This window comes from Saccopteryx leptura, chromosome 5 (assembly GCF_036850995.1).
Source record: "Saccopteryx leptura isolate mSacLep1 chromosome 5, mSacLep1_pri_phased_curated, whole genome shotgun sequence".
Classification (NCBI taxonomy): domain Eukaryota; kingdom Metazoa; phylum Chordata; class Mammalia; order Chiroptera; family Emballonuridae; genus Saccopteryx; species Saccopteryx leptura.
Window position 1 is genome coordinate 84,586,503 of NC_089507.1, and position 21,941 is coordinate 84,608,443.

Genomic DNA, 21,941 nt, shown 5'->3' on the forward strand with positions numbered 1-21,941 from the left:
TCAAATTTTCTGAAATCGAAATTTATCTTAAAATTTGTAGTTTATTACAGTTTATTTGATGACAGGATTCTTATAAGAATGGCCTATCCTATGGTCAATGTTGTCTTAGATTTAATAATCCATAGAGTAATGGCAATACAAGCTGGAAAAGGAGGTGGACATTGTAGAAATAGAATTTCACAAACTTGAACTAAGTAAGTTTGAAACATTTTAAAACCTCCATACAGATCTAGGATATTTTGTGGTTATAATTTTAAATGAACTATTAACAATTGGTACTAATGATAAAAAGTGATAGAGATGGTAGATGAACATTTTCAGCATATATGTGAAGAGTAGGAGGTCTTAGCTAAAGAATCCTGTGAAAATTAACACTAAGCTTTTTTTAAAAAAAGAAAAAGAATTCTTCTCCCAGGTTGTTTTGTGAAGCATAAAAGCCTTAGTTTGCATCTTAAACAGAAGAAGGAAGGGGAAAATTTTACACATATATAAACATATTTTTATTGGTCGTTTTTCATAGTAGCTGAAAAGCATAATCTTAAAATGTGTTGGTATTTTCCTGTATTTGAGAGGAAGTACTAGGTTCATTAACATATATGTGTATAGAGATTTCCCTTGAAGAAGACTGAGAAATGGACACAAATGCAGGTAGTTTATTTAGAGGATAAGCCCATGAAGTACTAGTGAGAAAATGAGAAATGTGAGACAAGAGAGAAAAACCAATAATGTGTATATTAATAAGCAGAATAATGTGATGAGCAATTATAATTCAATAGTGTAAGGTATTTTTCCCCACCGAGAAGGAAGGAAGAGGGCCGGAGCTGCAAAGTGTGGAATAAGTAAACGGCTTTATTGAGTACAGAGCGCACACCCCACCCGGCAAGGTTCCCTGGCCCCGAGGAAAGAAAGAGAGAGATGGAGGTGAAAGATGGAGGTCAGGGAAGTTGCACGGATTAAACCGCGTGGGAGATATTTAAAGGGTCCCACTAGGGAAGTGGAGCTACTATGACGTGGTGAAATTTCACTGGCTGGCAGACGATCACTTCTTTCCAAATGGTTCCTGGGAAGCTTCCTTTGGCGGGCTTGATTGTGGGCGGTCCTAGCCAAAGTGGGCGGGTCTGAGTTCCCCACATGACTATCCCTCTATCCACCGACCTTACAAATAGCACTGGAAACCCTCTCCTTACTCTGTAGAACGAACTTCAGAATTGTTCCAGCGATGATGGTGAAGCTGAATAATTTACACATCTCTATGAATCCACATTGTCTAAAGGTTGCGCTCCAGCCCTCCAAAACCTCAGCACTCCTGAGCTGCCAGCCAGGCACGTAGACTGAGGCAGCTCCCTCAGCTCAAGAAACTCCTCAAGGAGCAAAGCAGAGATTGGAAGCGGTTAGTGAGCTTAAACAACTGACTGTCAAGATGTAGCTGGTAGTCCAGGAATATGTAGTCCAGGAATATGTAGCACAGATATATTTAGAAAACACCTGGTACTTTTTGCATTTTAAATAAATAAAATTAACCATCTTTTCTGGAGGAGAAATAGAAGATGCACTGTGTTTGACTACCTCATCCTATGGAAAATTTCTAGTTTGGTTCCTCTGTTATACTAGAGTACAAACTTAGAGTTTAAAACCAATTCGGTTACACTTGCTATAAATCTGAGTACTGATATACTTGTATGGGATTATATCAAGATTAATGTTCATGTTAATCACTAGTGAGTCTATTATGGATGCAAATCATTTCTTTGTAATTCTCTGTTTGTTTGTTTGTTTTCTGTACTTTGGTTACCAGTTAAAAACATAATATTGTTTAGAAAAAACATAATATTGAATAGATGCATCATGCAATCTTTCTTCATTATGCATAATCAAACATGGGAAAGAGATGGGATCTTATTCAAATAGAAGAAAATCTGCCATTTGAAACTGTAAATATGTGTGTTAGAAGGAATTCTATGTATGATCATTTCATTCTTTTGGCAAAATGTAGTAAATTCTATTCTTGGTGCAAAAGTAATTATTGATATCGATTATTAATATAATTTACCTTCAAGTTTAAGGATTTCTAATATTTTGCAAGATAAATAAAAAAGGTATTATGACATCTGAAAGAACACTTTATATCAAATTTTGTTTCTATCATTGTATAATGCTGTTGTGTGGTTAGATTGGAAATTTACATTTTAAATAATTAACTTGCAGACCTTAATTGCAAAATGATGCTTTTCAGGAATGAAAATTTTGCATTTCTATCTTTTAGGTTCATCATTTATTGTTTTATTTCATAACCTATTCAAATTGGCCAACCTTAATGATAATAACCCTCCTTAAATAGGGCAGACTAATGATTTGCATTTGATTTAGTTTGAGTGTATAAAGGGAACTGCATCACAAAGCCAGTAGGTTCCTCTTGAGACTTCATAGAGCAGTATTGTTGGGTCTACAGTTCAGATGTTACTCAAGGACAGCCTGTATTTTCTAGGATAAGGAAAAAGAAAACCATGGCTATGAAAAGGCCTCTTATTAACATTTGAAGTTTGATTCAATGCAATTTCATACAAAAAGATTCAAAGGCAGTAGAAATACCAGTTACTATCTCCATTGCCCTGACAAATTACCTAACCTCACTGAGGCTCAATGTGATTATCAGTAAAAGAAGAATAATAGAGCTAAGTCCATGCAGTTTTATGGATAGTAAATGAAGCAATACATGTTAAATGTTTAGCAACATACCTGGTACCAGTAAGTCTTAGTAAGTTAAAAATATAATTGAGAAAATTAAAGATTAAAAGACCCAAATATCTTAATCTATACAAAAGGAAGGGATGGTATTTAATGCTAATCTTCAGATTTTTAAAAATTGTCAAGCAGCAATCATTGACTAAGTATAAGTCAAAACAAATTGAAAAGGAAAACTCAATTTCAACATAGGGAAAAATAGCCAGAAAGTATTGAGAAAGACAGGTTTTCCTGGGAAGTTTTAAAAGGTAAATTATGATTGTCTCTAGAATTAATTTCCTATGGTTGTCTTTCTATAGTACTATGATACCCAGCCATAAAATGTGGGAATATTCATGCTGTACTTTAATATGCCTTAATAGCTTAGTCTCTAATTTTATTGATTTAAAATTTAAAGTCAAGAAAGAAGTTCTGTCAAATTCTTCATAGATAATTGCTCTTGTAGTATATCATATAGTCTGTTTCCCTTTTTCCCTTGAGAGGAAATCAGATTTGCACTAAGCTTTTACACACTTTGCTTACTTGAGATTAATTAATAGGCTGTTTAATATTGACTGATCTAGCTCATATTACTACAAATAATCTACTTGCATCTTAAATAATGTTGTTGTGCCTTCTGCTATTAGAAGTTGAGTATAGACTGTTGGGTCAGACTGCCTGCATTAGAATCCTAATTCCAATACCACTTTCATTTTCCCATCTGTAAAATGAGAACATTACGATTTTAATAGTGTAACTTTGAGAATTAAGTGAATAACATCTGTAAAACATAAAGAATCCTAGTTTATTTTAAGCACTTCCTAATTTAAAATATCAATAATTTCATTTTTACTGCAATTATTTCATAACTCTACAGCAGTTACTCTAGCTAGTATAATATAAAGAAACCCCTCCTCTACTGTTCCTCAAACATAAAAATACTGAATTGTGACGCTATGTCTGTGCTTTTTCAACAAGTATTCACTTAGCATTCAGGCTGAGTGAGACACTGTGTAGAGAATAACAACTCAACTGATGGCTCACGCACTAGTGCTTGCTTCCCGTATGTTTTCTGCCAGATGTTTTTTTCTCATTCTGTATATGTAAATATATTTTAAAAATTCTGTCAAATATGTGTTCAAGAAATTGTGCTAGACATTGTGTTGGAATCCACGAGTGAAGAGAAAGCATCTGTTTTCAGAGATATGTTTAAATCAAGAGAAAACCTGGCAGTTTGTGTAATTCTAGTGTTTTCATCAGTACTAGTTCTAGGGTGGGAGACAGGTTTAGGACCAGTATTTCCCCACCAGAACTTTCTATTTATTTTTATCAAAATCAACTCTTTTAGTTTATGATATGAGACAGTACTGTTTGATTATTATTATTATTTTGCTATGGAATTTTATATTTTTAGAGAGCAGTGGGAGAGAGACACTGAGAGACAGGAACATTGAGCTGTTCCTGCTTGTGCCCTGATTAGGGGATCTAACTGGCAACATTTGCGCTTCAGAACAATGAGCCAACCAACCAAGCTATCCAGCCAGGGCTTAATTATTGATTGATTAATTGATTTTTAAAGAGACAAAGAGAGGAAGGGAAAGAGAGGGAAGAGGGAAGGGGAAGCATTCATTTGTTGTTTCACTTAGTTGTGCATTCACTGGTTGATTCTCATGTGTACCCTGACCGTGGGTCGATCAAGGTTGTGGGACGATGCTCTAGCCAACTGAACTAACTGGCAAGGTCCTGAAATTTCTTTTTTTTAATTTTTATTTAATGAGTTTTCGGGGCATGAAAATTCTATAATCTGTCTTTATGTACTCATCTTGGCCTGGAAGAAAGATTTTAAAGTTCTCTATTATAAATGGCTTTCATTTCTTCTCAGAATAATCTGATTTATTAGGTATGGCTTTTTTTTTTTTTAACCTTCATTTAGTAAAAGAAACAATGGCTCAGAGGAGTTAAATGACCTAATCTAGGTAAAATTATGGTTCCTGGCAGAGCCGTGCCTGGTTGCCCAGCACCCTTATCCCACAGAATATTCCTTCCATTCTGCCACCAGGCCTCTCCCTCCTCTCTGCTGATCATCCTTGACTCACAGTTGTACAGTGAGTGCAGCATAGACTAGCACAAAGCATGAACTGTGTTGCATCTGAAGGATTAGTTTAACCCCATATGATTAAGATAGGAATTATATGATTAGTCTCATATATAAACAAATTAATACATTCCCTAAGGAGTACATTTAATTTTATGAGAAATAGCAATATAGCCTCCTTTCAGCATTTTAAATATAAGAAAATTAATATATTTTTTTTTTCTTTTTCCAGAAAATGCAAAAGACATCATAATAATATATGAAGAAGATGCTGAAGAATGGGCTTTGTACTTGAAGGAAGTTTTTTTACATGTTGTAAAGAGGGAATCTATCCTGTTATATTGCTTGGAGAACTACTGTCTTCAGGATTTGGAATTGCTGAGTTTAAACTCTTACAAATGCAAACTTTTGATATTATCAAATAGCCTGCTTAAAGACCTAACTCCAAAGAAATGTCAGTTTCTGGAAAAGGTACTTCATTCACAAGCGAGTGTGGTTACCCTGCTGTGTGGGGTGACGAGTTCAGATCAGCTCTACAAATTATTAAATATGTCTGGAGGCAGATGGGAGATCTCAACTGAGCAGGGGCCCGAAGACTACATCTCTGTAATCGAGAGCATCATATTCACAGGTAGTGTTAACGAATCTTTTTTATCTATTTGTTTTTATTTTTTGTTTATTTCTTATAATTAAAAAATATAAAATTTTCTTTTAAAAATTAATATATGATGTTTTGATAAAAAAAGAAAAAAATGAAGGCAAATTTATTTAACAATACATTGCACTTTTCTCAAAATGCAGGCAGGTTCTTAATTTTTAGCCATATTCTAATAAAGGCTTATCAGTTGTTCTAAAATGGTTTATAAATATATATATATATATATATACATATACAGCTAGTGCTCGACTTACGACCATGATTGGTTCCTACAGACTGGTTGTAACACAACTTGGTCGTAGGTTGAGTAGGCTATATATACAGCACTGTGAAATGATGTTATAAAAATCTTTAAGTCATATTTTATCATAATTTTCTTTCATTATTGTTATATATCATAATTTTCTTTGTTCATTTTATGCCATTTGCATCATCTCTACACCATTTTGTTTCTTATTTTTACATTCGTCAGGTTTAAGTAAAATCCTGCATTACCAGTGCAACTGGTTTAATATTTGCAAAGACAATTTCCTCTTGGTACACATCTTGGGAGGGGTTTGATGAAAAATATCCAAGACACAAAGCACAAATTGCTGTACTGAGTCTGGGATAACAGTTGAAATGGTGCACATGGAGATGGTAGTGCTGCTGGAAGCTGGTCCGCACTGTCCTACGCCCAGCTGGGCAACACTTGTGCTGCCAGACGCAGAACAGTCGTGGCTAGTGATTGTGGTCTTAAAGTCAAATGGTCATAAGTTGTATAGGTCATAAGTCAATCAATATTTATACATTAAATGAGAAGAGGGGAGATAGTGAGACAAACTCCCACATGTGCCCCAACTGGGTTCCATCCATTTACCCCTGTCTAAGGCTGATGCTTGAATCAACTGAGCTATTTTTAGTACCTCAGGCTGATGTGCTCGGATCAACTGAGCCATCCTCAGCACTGGGGTGATGCTTGAACCAATGGAGCCACTGGCTGTGGGAGAAGAAGAGGAAAAGAAGAGGGAGAGGGAGGAGGAGAGAAGCAGATGGTCACTTTTCTTGTGTGCCCTGACAGGAATTGAACCTGGGACATCCATATGCTGGCTGACGCTCTAACCACTGACTAACCAGCCAGTGCTTATAAATATATTTCTTAAGGCAATTTATAAAAATCATACTTAATAGGACAAAAAATGGTATGTTACAATGCTATATAGCAGTTTGGTTCTGGAAGCTGATTTCTTACATAACAAGATAATATCTGCTCTAGTGTTTGTTGTTCCTACTCAGTGGCAGTCCAACGTTTGAAATTCTGGGTTAGAGTTACAGAGTTTTTGTTGTGTTTTAATTATATTTATGAAAGCCATGAAATACTGTTATTTTTACTAATTTTAAGTAAATTTAGTTTCAATCATATATTTTTTGTGTTAAAGAGCAAGATGTAAGAGTTCCTTGATTATGAATTACAGTTCCATATAATAGTCAAAACTCTGATGCTTATTCTTGTTAAAGCTTCTCCCTCCCCTTTTCTTTTCTGCGTCAGGCTTGGTGGGGAAGGGGTGGGTGGTAAGTTCCTTCTCTCATTTTCTCAACCTGCATTATGCCTTTCACTCCCAGTGTTCCAGCTATGATTTCCCCTCTAACAGGGAAGAGGTGGTGCTCTTAGTTTCCAGTGGCCACATCAGATAATAAGTGTTGGCTCTTTTTCTTGGAGCATATTTTTGGGTTGTTTGGTGATCCCCTCATTCACTGAGGATGTTTTACCTGCAGTTCCTTAATGACATGAGTGTCTCCTCTCCTCTAAGTATCTATTTGTGATGGTCCACCTTATACAGATTCTTACTGTTGGTTTCTGTGGCACCATTTTTTTTCTTTTTCTTTCTTTTTTTTTTTTTTTTTTGTTGTTGTTTTGTATAATATTTTTCTGAAACTGGAAACGGGGAGAGACAGTCAGACAGACTCCCGCATGCGCCCGACCGGGATCCACCCGGCACGCCCACCAGGGGCGACGCTCTGCCCACCAGGGGGCGATGCTCTGCCCCTCTGGGGGGGTCGCCCTGTCGCGACCAGAGCCACTCTAGCGCCTGGGGCAGAGGCCAAGGAGCCATCCCCAGCGCCCGGGCCATCTTTCCTCCAATGGAGCCTTGGCTGCGGGAGGGGAAGAGAGAGACAGAGAGGAAGGGGGGGGGGGTGGAGAAGCAAATGGGCGTTTCTCCTATGTGCCCTGGCCAGGAATTGAACCCAGGTCCCCCGCACGCCAGGCCGACACTCTACCGCTGAGCCAACCGGCCAGGGCCTGTGGCACCATTTTTTGATTAAAGTCTCTCTGAGATATCTCCTGGTTGGTCCTCTCTCTCACCTGGTCCACATACATCTGTAAAACCATTCATTTGTCTTTTCCCCTGACAAATCGCACATATAAACCATTCCCAGTGTAGCTACCCCCAACCTGCACTCAGAGTGGCAATGTAGTCGCAGGCTCTTGCTTTCATCATTTACAAACATGAGGCTAGTGATTCTTGGTGTTCTATAAATCCAGAGAACAGATATCAGTTCCAAATAGTTTGCTGGCAGCCCTTATCACTATGCATAGAGATGGTGATATCCCTGTCTTCCCTGTGGGGATGGTGGGACTCATAGCATATCAACAACTCTCCTTAAAAAAACCTCTTTCTATTTTCCAGCGTTCCAACATCTTAAAATTCAATACTTTCAAAGCCTTCTTTAAGTTATCTGTTGTAACAAGTTACCCTAAATTTAGCTACTTAAAACAACAAGCAATGGTTCTATCACAATTTTTATATTTGGGGAATCTAAGAGCAGCTTAGCCGGGAGGTTCTGAATCAGAGCATCTCATGAGGTTGCAGTCAAGCTGTCAAGAACTACAATCCTTTGCAAGCCTCTACAGTCCACTGGGAGGAGGATTTGCTTCCCAAAGGACCTTACACTGATGGCAAGTTTGTTACTGAGTTTTTCATCTTCTCTCAGTTGGATAGTCACCTGTCACAGATTCCTGAGGAAGGGCCCTTGGCAGCAATGTTTCTGAAATCTTGCATGTTCAGAAGCGTTCGTCTCTTGCCTTGTACATGAAGTACAGCTTGACCGAGTACCATGTTCTCCTTTCTTCTACACTGTAGAATTTAGGGAGATCGTATTTGCCTGGTTCACTAAAGGATTCTTCATGTGTACTTTAAGTTTAATGACTTCACATGAATGTCATCTTAGCACTGCCTGTTCTGGACTATTTTGCCCAGAGATATGACTATTTTTGTATTTGTTCCCTCCTCTCCCCAAGATGTAGAGTCAAGTCTTCTTTTATTTTAGAAACAATTTCTTGTTTTATATTTTTAAATATTTTCTCTAACTTATTATGATGACTTTGATATTCAGGAGTTCCTTTTATATGCAGGTTGGATTTATTTTATTTCTGATACGCTCAACAACTGCTCTCTAATTTTTTGATTCTTTATTAATATCCATAGTTAGTTTGCATTTACCACTTTAGTTTTTGCTATCTTCTTATGCTTTCAGTATTCTCTTTTCCCCTGCATAATTTCTAATTCTCCCCTCCTTTTTATGGTATTTTTACTGTTGGTTGAGCATTGAAAGTTTGCAATTCATCTTTTGTCCTTGTCTTGCTAATGTCTCCTTAAAACGTTGCATTCTGTGCTGTATTATTGCTTCAAAGAAGTGGTTGCTGTTTATTACATTTTTAAAAATTATGATATGCAACATATTTTGTATTTAAAATAAAAAGTACATTTCATTTTGTAAATGAAATTTGCAAGAGTGAGACAAAAAATTTATGGTGAAATGGTTGCTCACAATTTTCTGCTTCTCTTATGGCAACATGTTTTTAGTATATGTTCCCGGAATACCATTGGTTTTCTTTTTTCTCTTTCTCTTTCTTTTGTATTTTATTTAGATCCTGTGGTTGCCTAGTTTTTCCTTTGTACCACTGAACAATTGAGGTTTTTTTGGAGGGGAGTTTCCAATGGAGATAGGCAATGTGGGTTCTCTGCAGTTTGTTCTGTTTGTTTTTCTCCCCCACAATGAAATACCTTACTTCTCTGTTTCCACAGATATAGATTGCTTTTTGCGAATGTCTTTTCTGCATAGTTCCTCATCTAGCTCCACTTTTTCTGCTTTGGGGACCAAACTGCTTATACAGATGCTTCAACATGAAACTATTGCCTTATGTGTACAATATAAAATTGCATGACTTCTACCTTCAGAGAAAGATAGCTGTTAGCTCTTCTTGAAATCCATAGTTTCAAGATTAATTCTTTGAGGTTTCTTTTCCTTATTTTCTCCTGCACACCCTTTTGCTCACCATCACTGATTTGGAACTATTCCATTGATCTGGAGGTCAAGAATCACTGTTTTCTATTTTCAATAAATGGGACTTTTATATAATTGTTTCTCATTATTAATGTTTTGGGATGTTTTCCAGGAATAAAGTGGGGAAATATTGATTGTCTAGTAAAATTTAGAAACTAGTAGTCTTCAAGTTTCTTGTTGCCTTATTTACTTATCTATTTATTTTTAGTATTCCCCAAGAGTATTAAGCTTTTTATTTACTTATCTATTTTTGGTTGAAAAGGAAAATTACAACTGGAAATCATGAAAAATTACTATAAAAGCACATGAAGTGCAAGTAATTGTGTGCTATTTTTTCCCCTGAGACAGAAGTTTGTTATAACTTGGCAAAATTTTGAAAGATTCTTTACACACATCACTTGTATATCTTAAAAAACTCAGGTTGCTTTGGCCACTTCAATTATACTGTCACTGTTATATAAAAATATTAACAAAAAAACTTTTTTTTGTGTGTGTTATGATGAATACCATTTGGTGGTTATGTCAGTGGCATTTGAGTATATTTTCCAAATAATTTTCTATTGATATTTGAATAAAAATAAGCTAATGTCTTATGGAAAATGAGAATTATTTTGAAGACATTGTAAGCTCTCATCTGCTTACATTCAAATTTTAGACTCTGATTTCTTAGAGTAATTTAGATGCCCCTACCAAATGAAAAGTACAATGTGCATGAAAAAATACATTCAAAGATGATAAATTTGTCTGATCTTCAAGAATGCAACAAGAATGTACAAATCTTTCAGAAATTTGCAAACCACGCACATAATAATTTTTATGTGGGGTTGAGTCCCTTGACAAAATCGGTGCTAATTGATATAGTCTATGCAGTAATAAATATGTTTTAATAAACAGCTTAGGTGGTCTGCTAAATTACTTTAGTTTCATATTACCAGTTGTGTTGCATTTGTAAAGTTTACTTCTCCAAAAATGGGTGAAATACAATGAAAAATGTGGAATTCAGTTTTTACTATCCTTTTGCTACTTCCCCTCTAGCCCATAGAGAAATTATATAAAAAAGAAGGGGAATTTATTTAGAAACAAGATATGAAAAAGAGAATAATAGAAGTTTCCACATAGTCATGGAAATAATCAAATGTTCTAATATACAGGGTAGAGCAAAAGTAAGCTTATAGTTGTGAGTATGCAAAACACAGTTTATTCTTATATTATAATTTATTATTTTGTTATATTTTATACAAAAATCTATAAGCCTACTTTTGCCCCACCCTTTATTCACATAAGAGAAAATAATCAGAAAACATAAAACTTAATGAATAAAAAAGATATTTCATAATCAATTAAGGTTCCAGAGAAAAGTTTAATACATTAATGAAGATTAAAAAATACAGTAATTCATGTGTAATCTGATTCTTTTGTTTTTCATTTTGAGGGTTTTATTTCCCTCTAAAGAATTAAGAAAGTTAAATTTTCCATCTCCTTAATTCCCAGTTTAAGATTAATACAATTCTATATGTGTTTCCTGCCTTTCTGTGTATAGTATAATAATTTTGATGATATTTCTTTCATTTTCTGTTTTCTATTTTAATTTTTTGTATCTTCATTTTCTGCTTCTAGTTTTTCCACAGGTATATGTTTCATGCAGCATTATTTATATGTAATATGAATGGTCTGATTTCAAACTTATATGAAAACAACTAATATTTCTGAGTGTTATCATTGTGTACTTTGTTGTATAAACATGATTCCTTTAGAAAAAGGTTACCAGTTTCTGTGATCAGGACACATCTTTTGGGTCTTTTTCTTCCCTTACTCTTTGTTGTTTATTCTTTTTTTCTTAAATTTTTTTAATTGACTGCAGATAGAGAGAGAGAGAGAAAGGAAGGGAAAGAGGGGGTGGGGATTGAGGAAAGAGAGAGAGAAGCATTACACTTAGTTGCTCCATTTAGTTGAGTAGTCATTGATTGCTTCTCATACATGCCCTGAGTGGGGATTGAACCAACAACCTTGGTGTGCCAGGTGGACACTTGATCCTTTGAGCCACCTGGCCAGGGCCATGTTCTTTATTCTTATATCTTTGCCTTTGTACTCTTCCAGGTACTCTGGTTTGCTCTCAGCAATTGAGTCAGTGGTCTCTAAGCTTTATTTTTATTATGTTTTTATATAAATGAAAATATATTTGTATTAAAATATATTTATATTTTATATTTTTGCATGCTTATTGTATTATTTATCAAAATTTTAGATGTAATGATAATGGGAAAGCTGCTAATTCTTTCATAAATAACTTTAGTATTTTAATTTTGTACTTATATTATCAAACCAAGGATTTAAAATTCTTAGCTTCATTAAGCATAAAAGAAGAAGGTTAAAATGTAGAATAGCAATGTAACACTAGAATTATTGGAAAAACAAAACAAAGAAACCAACAATCATACAACAGAAACAAACTATGCAGAAGTATTTTTTTTCTTTCCTTCCAATCTGAGCTGTATACTGCTGTCATAGCTCTGGTTACGTAATCAATGAGGTCTCATGGCTTTTTTTTTTTCCTTTTCTAATTTTATTTATTGATTTTAGAGAGAAAGGTAGGGCGAAAGAAGGAGAGAGACTAGAACATGGAGCCGTTCTTGTATGTGCCATGACCGGGAGTTGAACTGGCAACCTGTGCGATACTGGATGACATTCTAACTGAGCTATCAAGCCAGGGCTCTTGTAGATTTTCAGATGAAGTCCGTCATTTCTGCATAGTCTTTCAGCTCCTTGAAGGTATGGCTCCAGCATAGGTGTTTCTGTCAATAGTGTAGACACATGCTGCACCCTAGGATAATTGCATCACTTCCCACTAAACAAGCAGTCGACCATATCTGCCTCCAAACTGCGATTCTTTTTTTTTTTTTTTTTTTTGTATTTTTCTGAAGCTAGAAACGGGGAGAGACAGTCAGACAGACTCCTGCATGCGCCCGACCGGGATCCACCCGGCACGCCCACCAGGGGCGACGCTCTGCCCACCAGGGGGCGATGCTCTGCCCCTCTGGGGGGTCGCCCTGTCGCGACCAGAGCCACTCTAGCGCCTGGGGCAGAGGCCAAGGCGCCATCCCCAGCGCCCGGGCCATCCTTGCTCCAATGGAGCCTTGGCTGCGGGAGGGGAAGAGAGAGACAGAGAGGAAGGAGGGGGTGGGGGTGGAGAAGCAAATGGGCGCTTCCCCTATGTGCCCTGGCCGGGAATCGAACCCGGGTCCCCCGCACGCCAGGCGGACGCTCTACCGCTGAGCCAACCGGCCAGGTCCCCAACTGCAATTCTTATGCTGCCCTCATTATCTAGCATATCCTTTCCCATATTTTAAGTTGAAATCCCCCAGCTATCTTTCTAAGTCAACTGCAAAGCTGTTTTATCAGTGAACTCATCTCAGATCCTTTCTTCTTGAAATATATTTTCATCACTAATTCTATTAAATTTTTGTTTTTCTTTACTTATGACTCATTCCATTTTTTGTAATAATTTTTAACAATTCCTTTTCTTCTCTCTATTACTCTATGTTTTAAAAATGTACTGCTGATAACCTTTTATTTTCTGAAATATTTCAACATTCCAAACATTCAGAAAATAACAGAGCTGACAAATTCTTCTTTTCCAAGTGAGAGGAGGGGACATAGACAAACTCCCGCATATACTCAGACTGGGATCCCTCTGGCAACCCCCATCTGGAGCTGATGATCTGCCCATCTGGGGCCATACTGCAACCAAGCTATTTTTAGCACCTGAGGTAGAGCTCCAAGAAGCCATCCTTAGTGCCTGGCCACTGTGCTCAACTGAGCTATGGCTGCAGGAAGTGAAGAGAAAGAGAAAGGGGAGGAGGAGGGGTGCCCTGATCAGGAATCGAACCTGGGACAGCCACATGCCAGGCTGATGCTTTACCACTAAGCCAACTGGCCAGGGCCAACAAGTTGTGTTTCAAAGTACAAGTTTAGAAATGTTTTTTGGTGAAGTTTGGCTTTTCACTTTTTTAATGATAGAAGGGTTTACTGTGGTAGTCCTTCTAAAAATACACAACCTTAATCTAATCATGAGGGGATATCAGACAAACTAGATTCCACAAAATAATTTTATTTTGTATTTTTAAAATATATTAAAGTCAAGAAACTAAAAGGAAGGATGAGTTTTTGTTCCAGAATAAAGAAATTTAAAATTACATAAAAACTATGTGCAATATTTAATCTTGAAATGGTTGCTGAACTAGGAAATATGGCTAAAGTTAATTATTTTCAGAACGGAAGCTGTTAATATAGTTACATTATATTAATATATTTTTTAGTTAACTACTCTTATATCCTGTCTTAAGAAGTGTTTGTCTCTCATAGGTCATACATATATCTTCTAAAATTTGACACTTTTGAATTTTCTCATTAAAGTATGACATCTATCTGGAATTAATACTGTGTGCAATGTGAGGTTGGACTCCAGATTATTTTTTCAGTGTGAATAAACTGTTCTTTGAATGTTTCAGTTGAATATATTTAAGAGCTTAAACCATTCAGGTTTTATTCTTGAGTCATTTTTATTGTTTTATTCTTCTAGAAATTTGCTGATTTCAATTGTTTTCAAATTTATTGACATACAATTGTTTATAACATTTCTTTATTTTTATATCTCCTCTATATAAAATTGTGTGCTCTTTCTTATTTCTAAGATCATTTATCTTTTTTACATTAATGTCGATTTTATTTGTCCCTACAAAGGATAATCTTTTGAATATTTAAAAAGTATTTTCTGTTGTAAAATTTTATTTATTTTTGTAATATACTTATATCTATTTCCTTTTACTTTCTTTAAATTTTTGAACATATTAGCTCTTGGAAATGTCCCTTAGGGTTTTTCCTTTTAAAAATAAATATTTAAGGCTGTAATTTATAAGTACTTTTTCATACATATTCAATAATTCTTACAACTATTTTATTATTGTTTTGTTCTACATATATTCTAATTTTATTTTGATTTCTTCTTTAGAAATATAATTAAATGGAAGTGTGAGCTGTAAGTTTTCTTTTTGTTATTAATTTCTAAAGTTTTTTTTAAAGATTTTCTTTATTGATTTTAGAGAGTGGAGAGAAAGGGAGAAAGGAGGGAGAAGAGTGGGAAGCATCAATTCATAGTAGTTGCTTCTTGCGCCTTGACCAGGCAAGCCCAGGATTTCAAACCAAGTGACCCTTAACCTTCCAGGTCGACGCTTTATCACTTTATGTGCCCCCACAGGTCAGGCATTAATTTATATATTTTCTCATATGGTCAGAGAATGTGATCTGTATTATTCAGATAATTTGAAATTTTTTTAGTTATATTTGACTGGTTTTTAAAATATTCCATTATGCCAGAAAAGAACACTTATCTCCATACTTGAGATGTGTTATAGATGGCATTTAGATCAAGCTTGTTATTTATATGCTATGCACTCTTACATTCTTTTATTTTGAGCTATCTTTATGTATTTGTTCTCTCTTTGTATATTCATAAAGGTTATATAGCTGGATTTTTTAATTGTCTTAAAATCTTAGTCTTTAAATACATAATTATCTATTGACTATAATAACTTGATGCATATAGAATCAATTCTGCCATCTTATTATCTCTTTTGTTTCAATTTTTTGTTTCTTTTTTCTTTAACTTTTCTTGCTTCCTCTTGGATTGAGTTCCTCTCATCTCATTTGCATGCTATTTATTCTTTCAGTGATATCCTAGAAATTTAACCCTTTGAGTCGTGAATTTTTTCATGCTCGTTGACCCCCTGGAGTAGTTTTTTTTTCTCAAAAAGTGAAATTAGTTACAGTTACAGTTTTATTAACTTAAAATCATGTTTGTTTGATAACCAATTTATGGAAACAAGAAGAACATACATTTGCCTTTTTTTCATGTTGCCTTACACATTTTTAAGATAAATCTATCGTACTCTGGATGGTCAGGGGGGATGGCATGAATGTTCAAATTACTCAAAGGGTTAACAATGTATACTTAGCCATTAATTAATACTATTGACAATCTTTAATTGTTAATTATATTTAATTATCTTATCTTTCTTCTGAAAAAGAATATAAAAGCTTTTTGTAATGCTCTACCTAGAACCATTTGCTTTTTTAACTTTATAGGATAATTATTCTGACATTTTGCTATTTTTGATATTTAGAGAATCAATATTTATTTACCTTAAACGACATTTTTACAGTATTCTTATATGCCATTATTTCTTGCATCTCAGCTATCTTCCTGAGATCATTTTCTTTTTTCATAAAGTAGATCTTAAAAATTCATTTTGGTGAGTTTCTTGGTAATAGACTGCCTCTGTTTACATTCGCATCATTACTGAAGAGAGGTTCAGGGAATAGAGCAGTTAGGTTATTTCTCTCAGTCTTTGAAGATATTATTCTCTTCTCATGTCCATGTTGCCATTAAGAAGTTGGTTATCTGACAACCATTCTTCTGTAGGCAATTTATTTTTCTCATTAACAACTATTAAGATCTACTTGTACTAGGATTTCTTCAGTTTTATAATGATATGTTTAAATATTTATTTTTTGTTTATCCTGTACACAATTATTTGAGCTCCTTAGAACTGAGATTACATGTATTTTTATAATCTGAAAATTGTTAAGCCATTATACCTTCCAACTTCTTCTCTCTTCTCCATTTCTCCAACTATGTTCTGGAAACTCTACATACATGTGTCACGTTTTCCTTCTCTCTGCATGCCTCCTACCTACCCTTTCACACATGTTTTTTCTCTCTCTCTTACTTTATTACACTTTATTTCTTCAAACGTGTCTTTTTGATAACAGATTTTTAAGCTCATTTTCATCTACCTTTGAAAATCGCCATTGAATCTCTAATTTCAGTTTTATATGCCATTACATTTGTCATTTCTGAGAGTTGTTTTTGAGTGTCTTATCAAAGACTACTTCTTTTAATAGTCTGTTAACCCTCACCCTAACCCCAACACTAACCCTAAGGTTTCTTCAGAGCCTTATTATTTCTTTCATCATATTAATATAATATTTATTGATGTTCCTTTTTAAAAATAGTAATAAGTGGATCACTGGACTAGTTCTTTCAGATTTCTTGTTTATTAAGTATTTTTTAAAATTCTAATGATGTAATGTAGAACTCTGTGAAAATCATTTGAGGCTGAATTTTAATGTATGTTGCTAAACAAAAGATTTAGGTTTGTTTCTGCCAGGAACTTATATTTCCACCTGGGACCACTTTAAACTAAATGTTTGCCTTGCAGTTTTTGGCAGATTTTTTTGTTTGTTTGTTTGTTTTTTTAGGTAGAATTTATCCAGGTCCTAAGCCCATCTGAGTGCTCTTAGTTTGGGAAATTTCAAAAGGTAATCTTTCTATTTTTCTATTGCCCCAGAGCCAGAGCTGAGAAAGAAAATTTGTTTTTGCAGATTTGGGTGTTTAAGTTTATGAGAATTTTGGTCTGCTCTCCCACTTTGCTCATGCCCCAATGTTTTATTCTCTCCAGTGAGTACGGAGCACCATCGAACCCAGTGGCCCTAGGGATGGGCAGAAAAACTCAGAGTGCATATGAATTCTAATGTGTTCCCTTCATACTATGAACTTGTGCCTATTTATTTCTTTGGTCTCTGAGAAATTCTTTTACTTTACCCTAAAACATTCATGAATAAAAAGTTATTGTTATTATTAAATTTTTATTTGCAGTATCTCAGGTTAGATATAAAGGGATTGATACTTATGACTCTCCAATCTGTTTTCATTTTATAAGCAGATTACTAGAAACACCTTTTTAAATTGAAAAAATAAATTGTTATCTGTTACAAGTATAATAAGGAACCTGAAAAATTACAAATCTCAACTAATTTACATTTCTTTCGTGAACCGAATAATGAACCCTGCCTTTTCTCTTTGTTTTGCTTTCATGTTTTATTTTCTTTGTCACAGTCTGCCCCTGAAATGAAACATTCATAATCTTCAGTGGTTGATAGTGTGAAATTTGAAGATATTTGAATTTAAGAGAAAAAAAGTTGATTTTAAAATGCTGCAATTAAATGAATTTTTTAAAATTCCAGTGAAACTGGAAGTTATATTTAAATTTATGAGAGAAAGGGATTTCTTTGAAACAGTTGATATTTAATCACTTTTTCCAAAAAAAATCATGAAGCGTTCTTTAACAGAAACAAAAATAATTTCTTTTAATAAATAAGAACTGTGCTCTATTTTCTCTATCATCTGTCACTTATCAAAGATAATAAACAGACCTATTTCATTGTAGGCATGATGTGATTTAATTAATTTTCATGTTTTGTTGTCATACAGAACACTGCATTAGGTAGCTGAATTCAAAGTCATGTCAAAGGAAAGATTCATTTTCTTATAGTAAACTTTAGAGTGTAAGAAAACTTACTAATTTATGTTCATAATAAAGGTAGTAGTGCACTTTAATTAACTTGCAACATTTGTGTTATGGGTTTCCTGCAAATTGCCACTGTGGGAATACCTTATGGGGGGCTCATTATATATGAAACTGTGCTATTCTAAATTCCCAATAGTAAACCCCTGTGAAAAAGACATCTGGTAACTATGCCTTTGTGTGCTGACCTTTGGTCAGATGTGTTTGGAGAAAATGTGGCATAAAATCAGCTTTTAAAAGTTAAGTTTACATTCAGCTTTAAATTTACTTTTCTTCTACTGCCCTTGCCTCTAATTTATAGTGAGTTATGAAGGAGTTGGGGCAGGAGACACCAACTATGATGAAAGTATCGCTAAAATAAAAACGTTGTAGATAAATACACAACTTAGTTTATAAGTAAATTACATAAGTGGAAACAATGAAATGTATTATCATTGTCGATTACAACTTTCTTTAAATTTTCAATCAATTGCAATGAGCTAAAAGTGCAGACCTTTTATAGGGTGATCTTTTTCAGTCATTTAAACATCCTGTTCAGGTAATTTCTGATCAATCCTGTTGTTGCATAAATGTCCTCCAGATTAGAAAGAAAACCTTTGAGTAACTATTGTTGAGGCATTTATTAATGGTGATGACTGATACTCATAACTAGAGTGTGACTCTAGAAAGTTTCAATTACTTGTTTTTATTTATTTAAGCTATTCTATTTTGGGAGGTATGTGACAAAACGAATAACTATACATATTTTGAGACCAGGGCAAATCTATTTTGGTGAGAAAACTACACGTGAGTTTCAAATGACTAATACTTATAGATGTTCTTATATAAAGAGGCTGGAGGGCTAGCTTGAAGTAGGGGCAATCTGAAGAGTTTTTCTTACTTCTGTGGAGTTTGAATTTTAACTGCAAGGCATTGCTTTCAAAGCCCTTTCAAATATGGATACAATTTAACTAAGCAAGTTTACAGAAGATTTGCATAAGGATTACGTACTTTGATAGTGTGGTTCATAGACAATGGCTAGAAGGACTTGTAAGAAAGATATTACAGTGGGATAGGAGAGAAATGATGAGAGCATGAATTAAGGAATTGACACAGAGATGCTAGAGGACAATTTAGGAAGATGCTTAACGGGCAAAATAAACAATTCTTAAGAACAGATTGAATGTACAGAGGTTGAGCAACAGGAGGAGGGTGAGGATAGATCTCTGATTTATGTCTTTTCCCTTTTTATTCTGACTGTCCCTAAATGTGGCTTAACACATTTTCTATAAGCTGAAGACTTTCAAATCTATAATTCTAGGCTAGTGAATTTTAAAGTTTGTTCTCAAGACACTGTATATTCTTAAAATTTTTGAGAACCCCTGAGGACTTTTGTTTGTGCTAGTTATATCTTTTGATTTTTTATTATGTCAAAAATTAAAATATAGAATTTTAAAGAAACATTTACTAATTCACTTAAACATAATAAATCTATTACATGTTAGCATAATTAACATATTTCTATGTAAAAGGACTTAGTGAGAAAAGTATCATTGCTTTATTATTATTGTTATTATTATTTCTTGATTTTGTAAAATTTTTTACCATCTGGTATAGTAAGTCTTTGGATTCTCTTTCATTTTTTTCTTAAGTGAGAAGTGGGGATGCAGAGAGACAGACTCCCACATGCACCCTGGCTGGGATCCACCAGGCAAACCCCCTACCAAGGCGATGCTCTGCCCATCTGAGGCCATTGCTCTGTTGCTCAGCAACTGAGTTATTTTAGCTCCCAAGGCAGGCCATGGAGCCATCCTAAGTGCCTGGGGCCAACTTACTACAATTAAGCCATTGCTGTGGGACAGAAGAAGAGAGATAGAGACAGGAGAGGGGGAGGGGGAGAAGCAGATGGTTGCTTCTTCTGTGTGCCCTGACCGGGGAATCAAACCCCAGACATCCACACACCAGGCCTATGATTTACCACTAAGCCAACCAGCCAGGGCCAGTTAGATTCTCTTACTGGCATCAGCAACATGTAGTACATGAATAAAATCCTGCCTTACCCCGATAGTTAGAAAAGAGAGCTGCCTTCTTTTTTAATACTACACTAAAATTCAGCAAGTGATAGGCTTTTCTTAACAGCAACTCAAAGAATTGCACAGGTGCTTTTTCTTGAGATAAGTATTGAACTTCGATTTGTAGCAGAAAAGCAGTATGCATTTTGCTATATAGTACATTAAAAAGACACATATGTGACTTTCCTTTCCTGCCAAAATGGTGTAATTAGGATACAGTACAGCTAAACAAAATGGGTTATATATATGAAGTACCCATTTGCAGATGCTGCACGTCATCAGGCAGTTCAGGTTTCCCTGAGAGGAAACAGCTAGGTAAATCCTACAATTGCTCCAACTTACTACCTGGCGAAAGTTTCAAGAAGGGGTAACCCAAGTGGAGTCAGCAGTTTTTGAGAGTTCAGAGTATGAAAGTGGAAGTACAGGGAGGCTAAGGCAACCGGAGTTCTCAAGGAAGGGTACTGGAGAGTAGAGAGTTGCCCAGAGAGGGAGCTGGGGGTACAGGAACTCTCAGGAACTCACTCAGGACTGGAAGACGGTAGTTTGTGTTCCCACCAACAGTGGAAAAAGAATAAACATAATTCAAGTAATATTAGGTAAGATTACTTAGGGGTTGCCTGGGTATTGGGTGCACAATTAGCTCTAGATTAAAGACTGGCCATACTTAACAAAATTTAAAGCAAGAGTTAAAAATATCAAACTGTTTTTAAGTAACACAGCTGCATCCAAAAACAGGCTTAAGAATATCTATAGGAATTTACCAAGAACTTAAAGTTTGTAATATCTAAGAACAAATAAAACAAAATATTCCACATGCAAAGAAGCAGGAAAATTTTATGCACAATCAATAGAAAGTCAATCTTCAAGGACTTGCATTAGGAATATATAGAGAACTCTCCAGTGGATAATAAGAAAACAAACAAAGCAATAAAAAAAAGTGGACAAAAGATTTCAATATGTCACCAAAAACAATATCCAAGTAAGCACATGGAAAGATGCTCAATGTCATTACTCATTGTAGCACAAGCTACAGAGCCATTTTCCAAAGGTGTTAGAGCATTTTACATTCCTACCAGCAGTGCTGAGAGTTCCAGTTGCTCAACACCCTTACCAACTCTTCGTCGATCTTTTCCATTTCAGCCATTCTAAATTTGTGTAGTGGTATCTCATTATGGTTTTCTTTTTACTACAAAATTAACATTTATTTTAACCACAAGTACATGGTGATTAATACTACAATTTGGTGCCACTGCCTTTATTATTAAAACTTAGGTGACGGTTGTTTTACTCTTCCTCAGTTTTGCACCCGCATAGGCAAATAACATCTTAGTATTATGATGAGAATTGTTATGATTTCATGGACCCCTTTAATCACTTTCCAGTCTGCACTTTTCCCCCCAAATTTTACATTATTTTTTTATGTAGCACTTTTAAATATACTAAAATCATTATTTTCTGGCCTCCCTTCACTTAAAAAAATAGCTCCACATGCTCACTATCTTAGTTAAAGGCGTTGCTACTACCCCTAGCACCCCAGCGTTATCACAGAGACCTCTCTTTCTCCCCATTCAATTAATTTCTCTGCCTTAGAAATGTGTCTACTTTCTGACTCTCCATCCTCGTTGGCCGGGCTCATCATCTTTCCTTTCACAGTTTGCTGCTGGTGC

At 35.1% G+C, this 21,941-nt stretch overlaps 1 protein-coding gene across 2 annotated transcripts in view; it reads left to right on the plus strand.

Annotated features, from left to right (window-relative positions):
* BANK1 (B cell scaffold protein with ankyrin repeats 1) overlaps positions 1-21,941 on the plus strand; it is a 376,917-nt gene that overhangs the window by 38,215 nt on the left and 316,761 nt on the right. For both annotated transcript variants that reach the window (XM_066384875.1, XM_066384876.1), the window contains exon 2: positions 5,049-5,447. In XM_066384875.1, the coding sequence (XP_066240972.1) occupies positions 5,049-5,447 (399 nt within the window). The remainder of the gene's footprint in view (positions 1-5,048; positions 5,448-21,941) is intronic.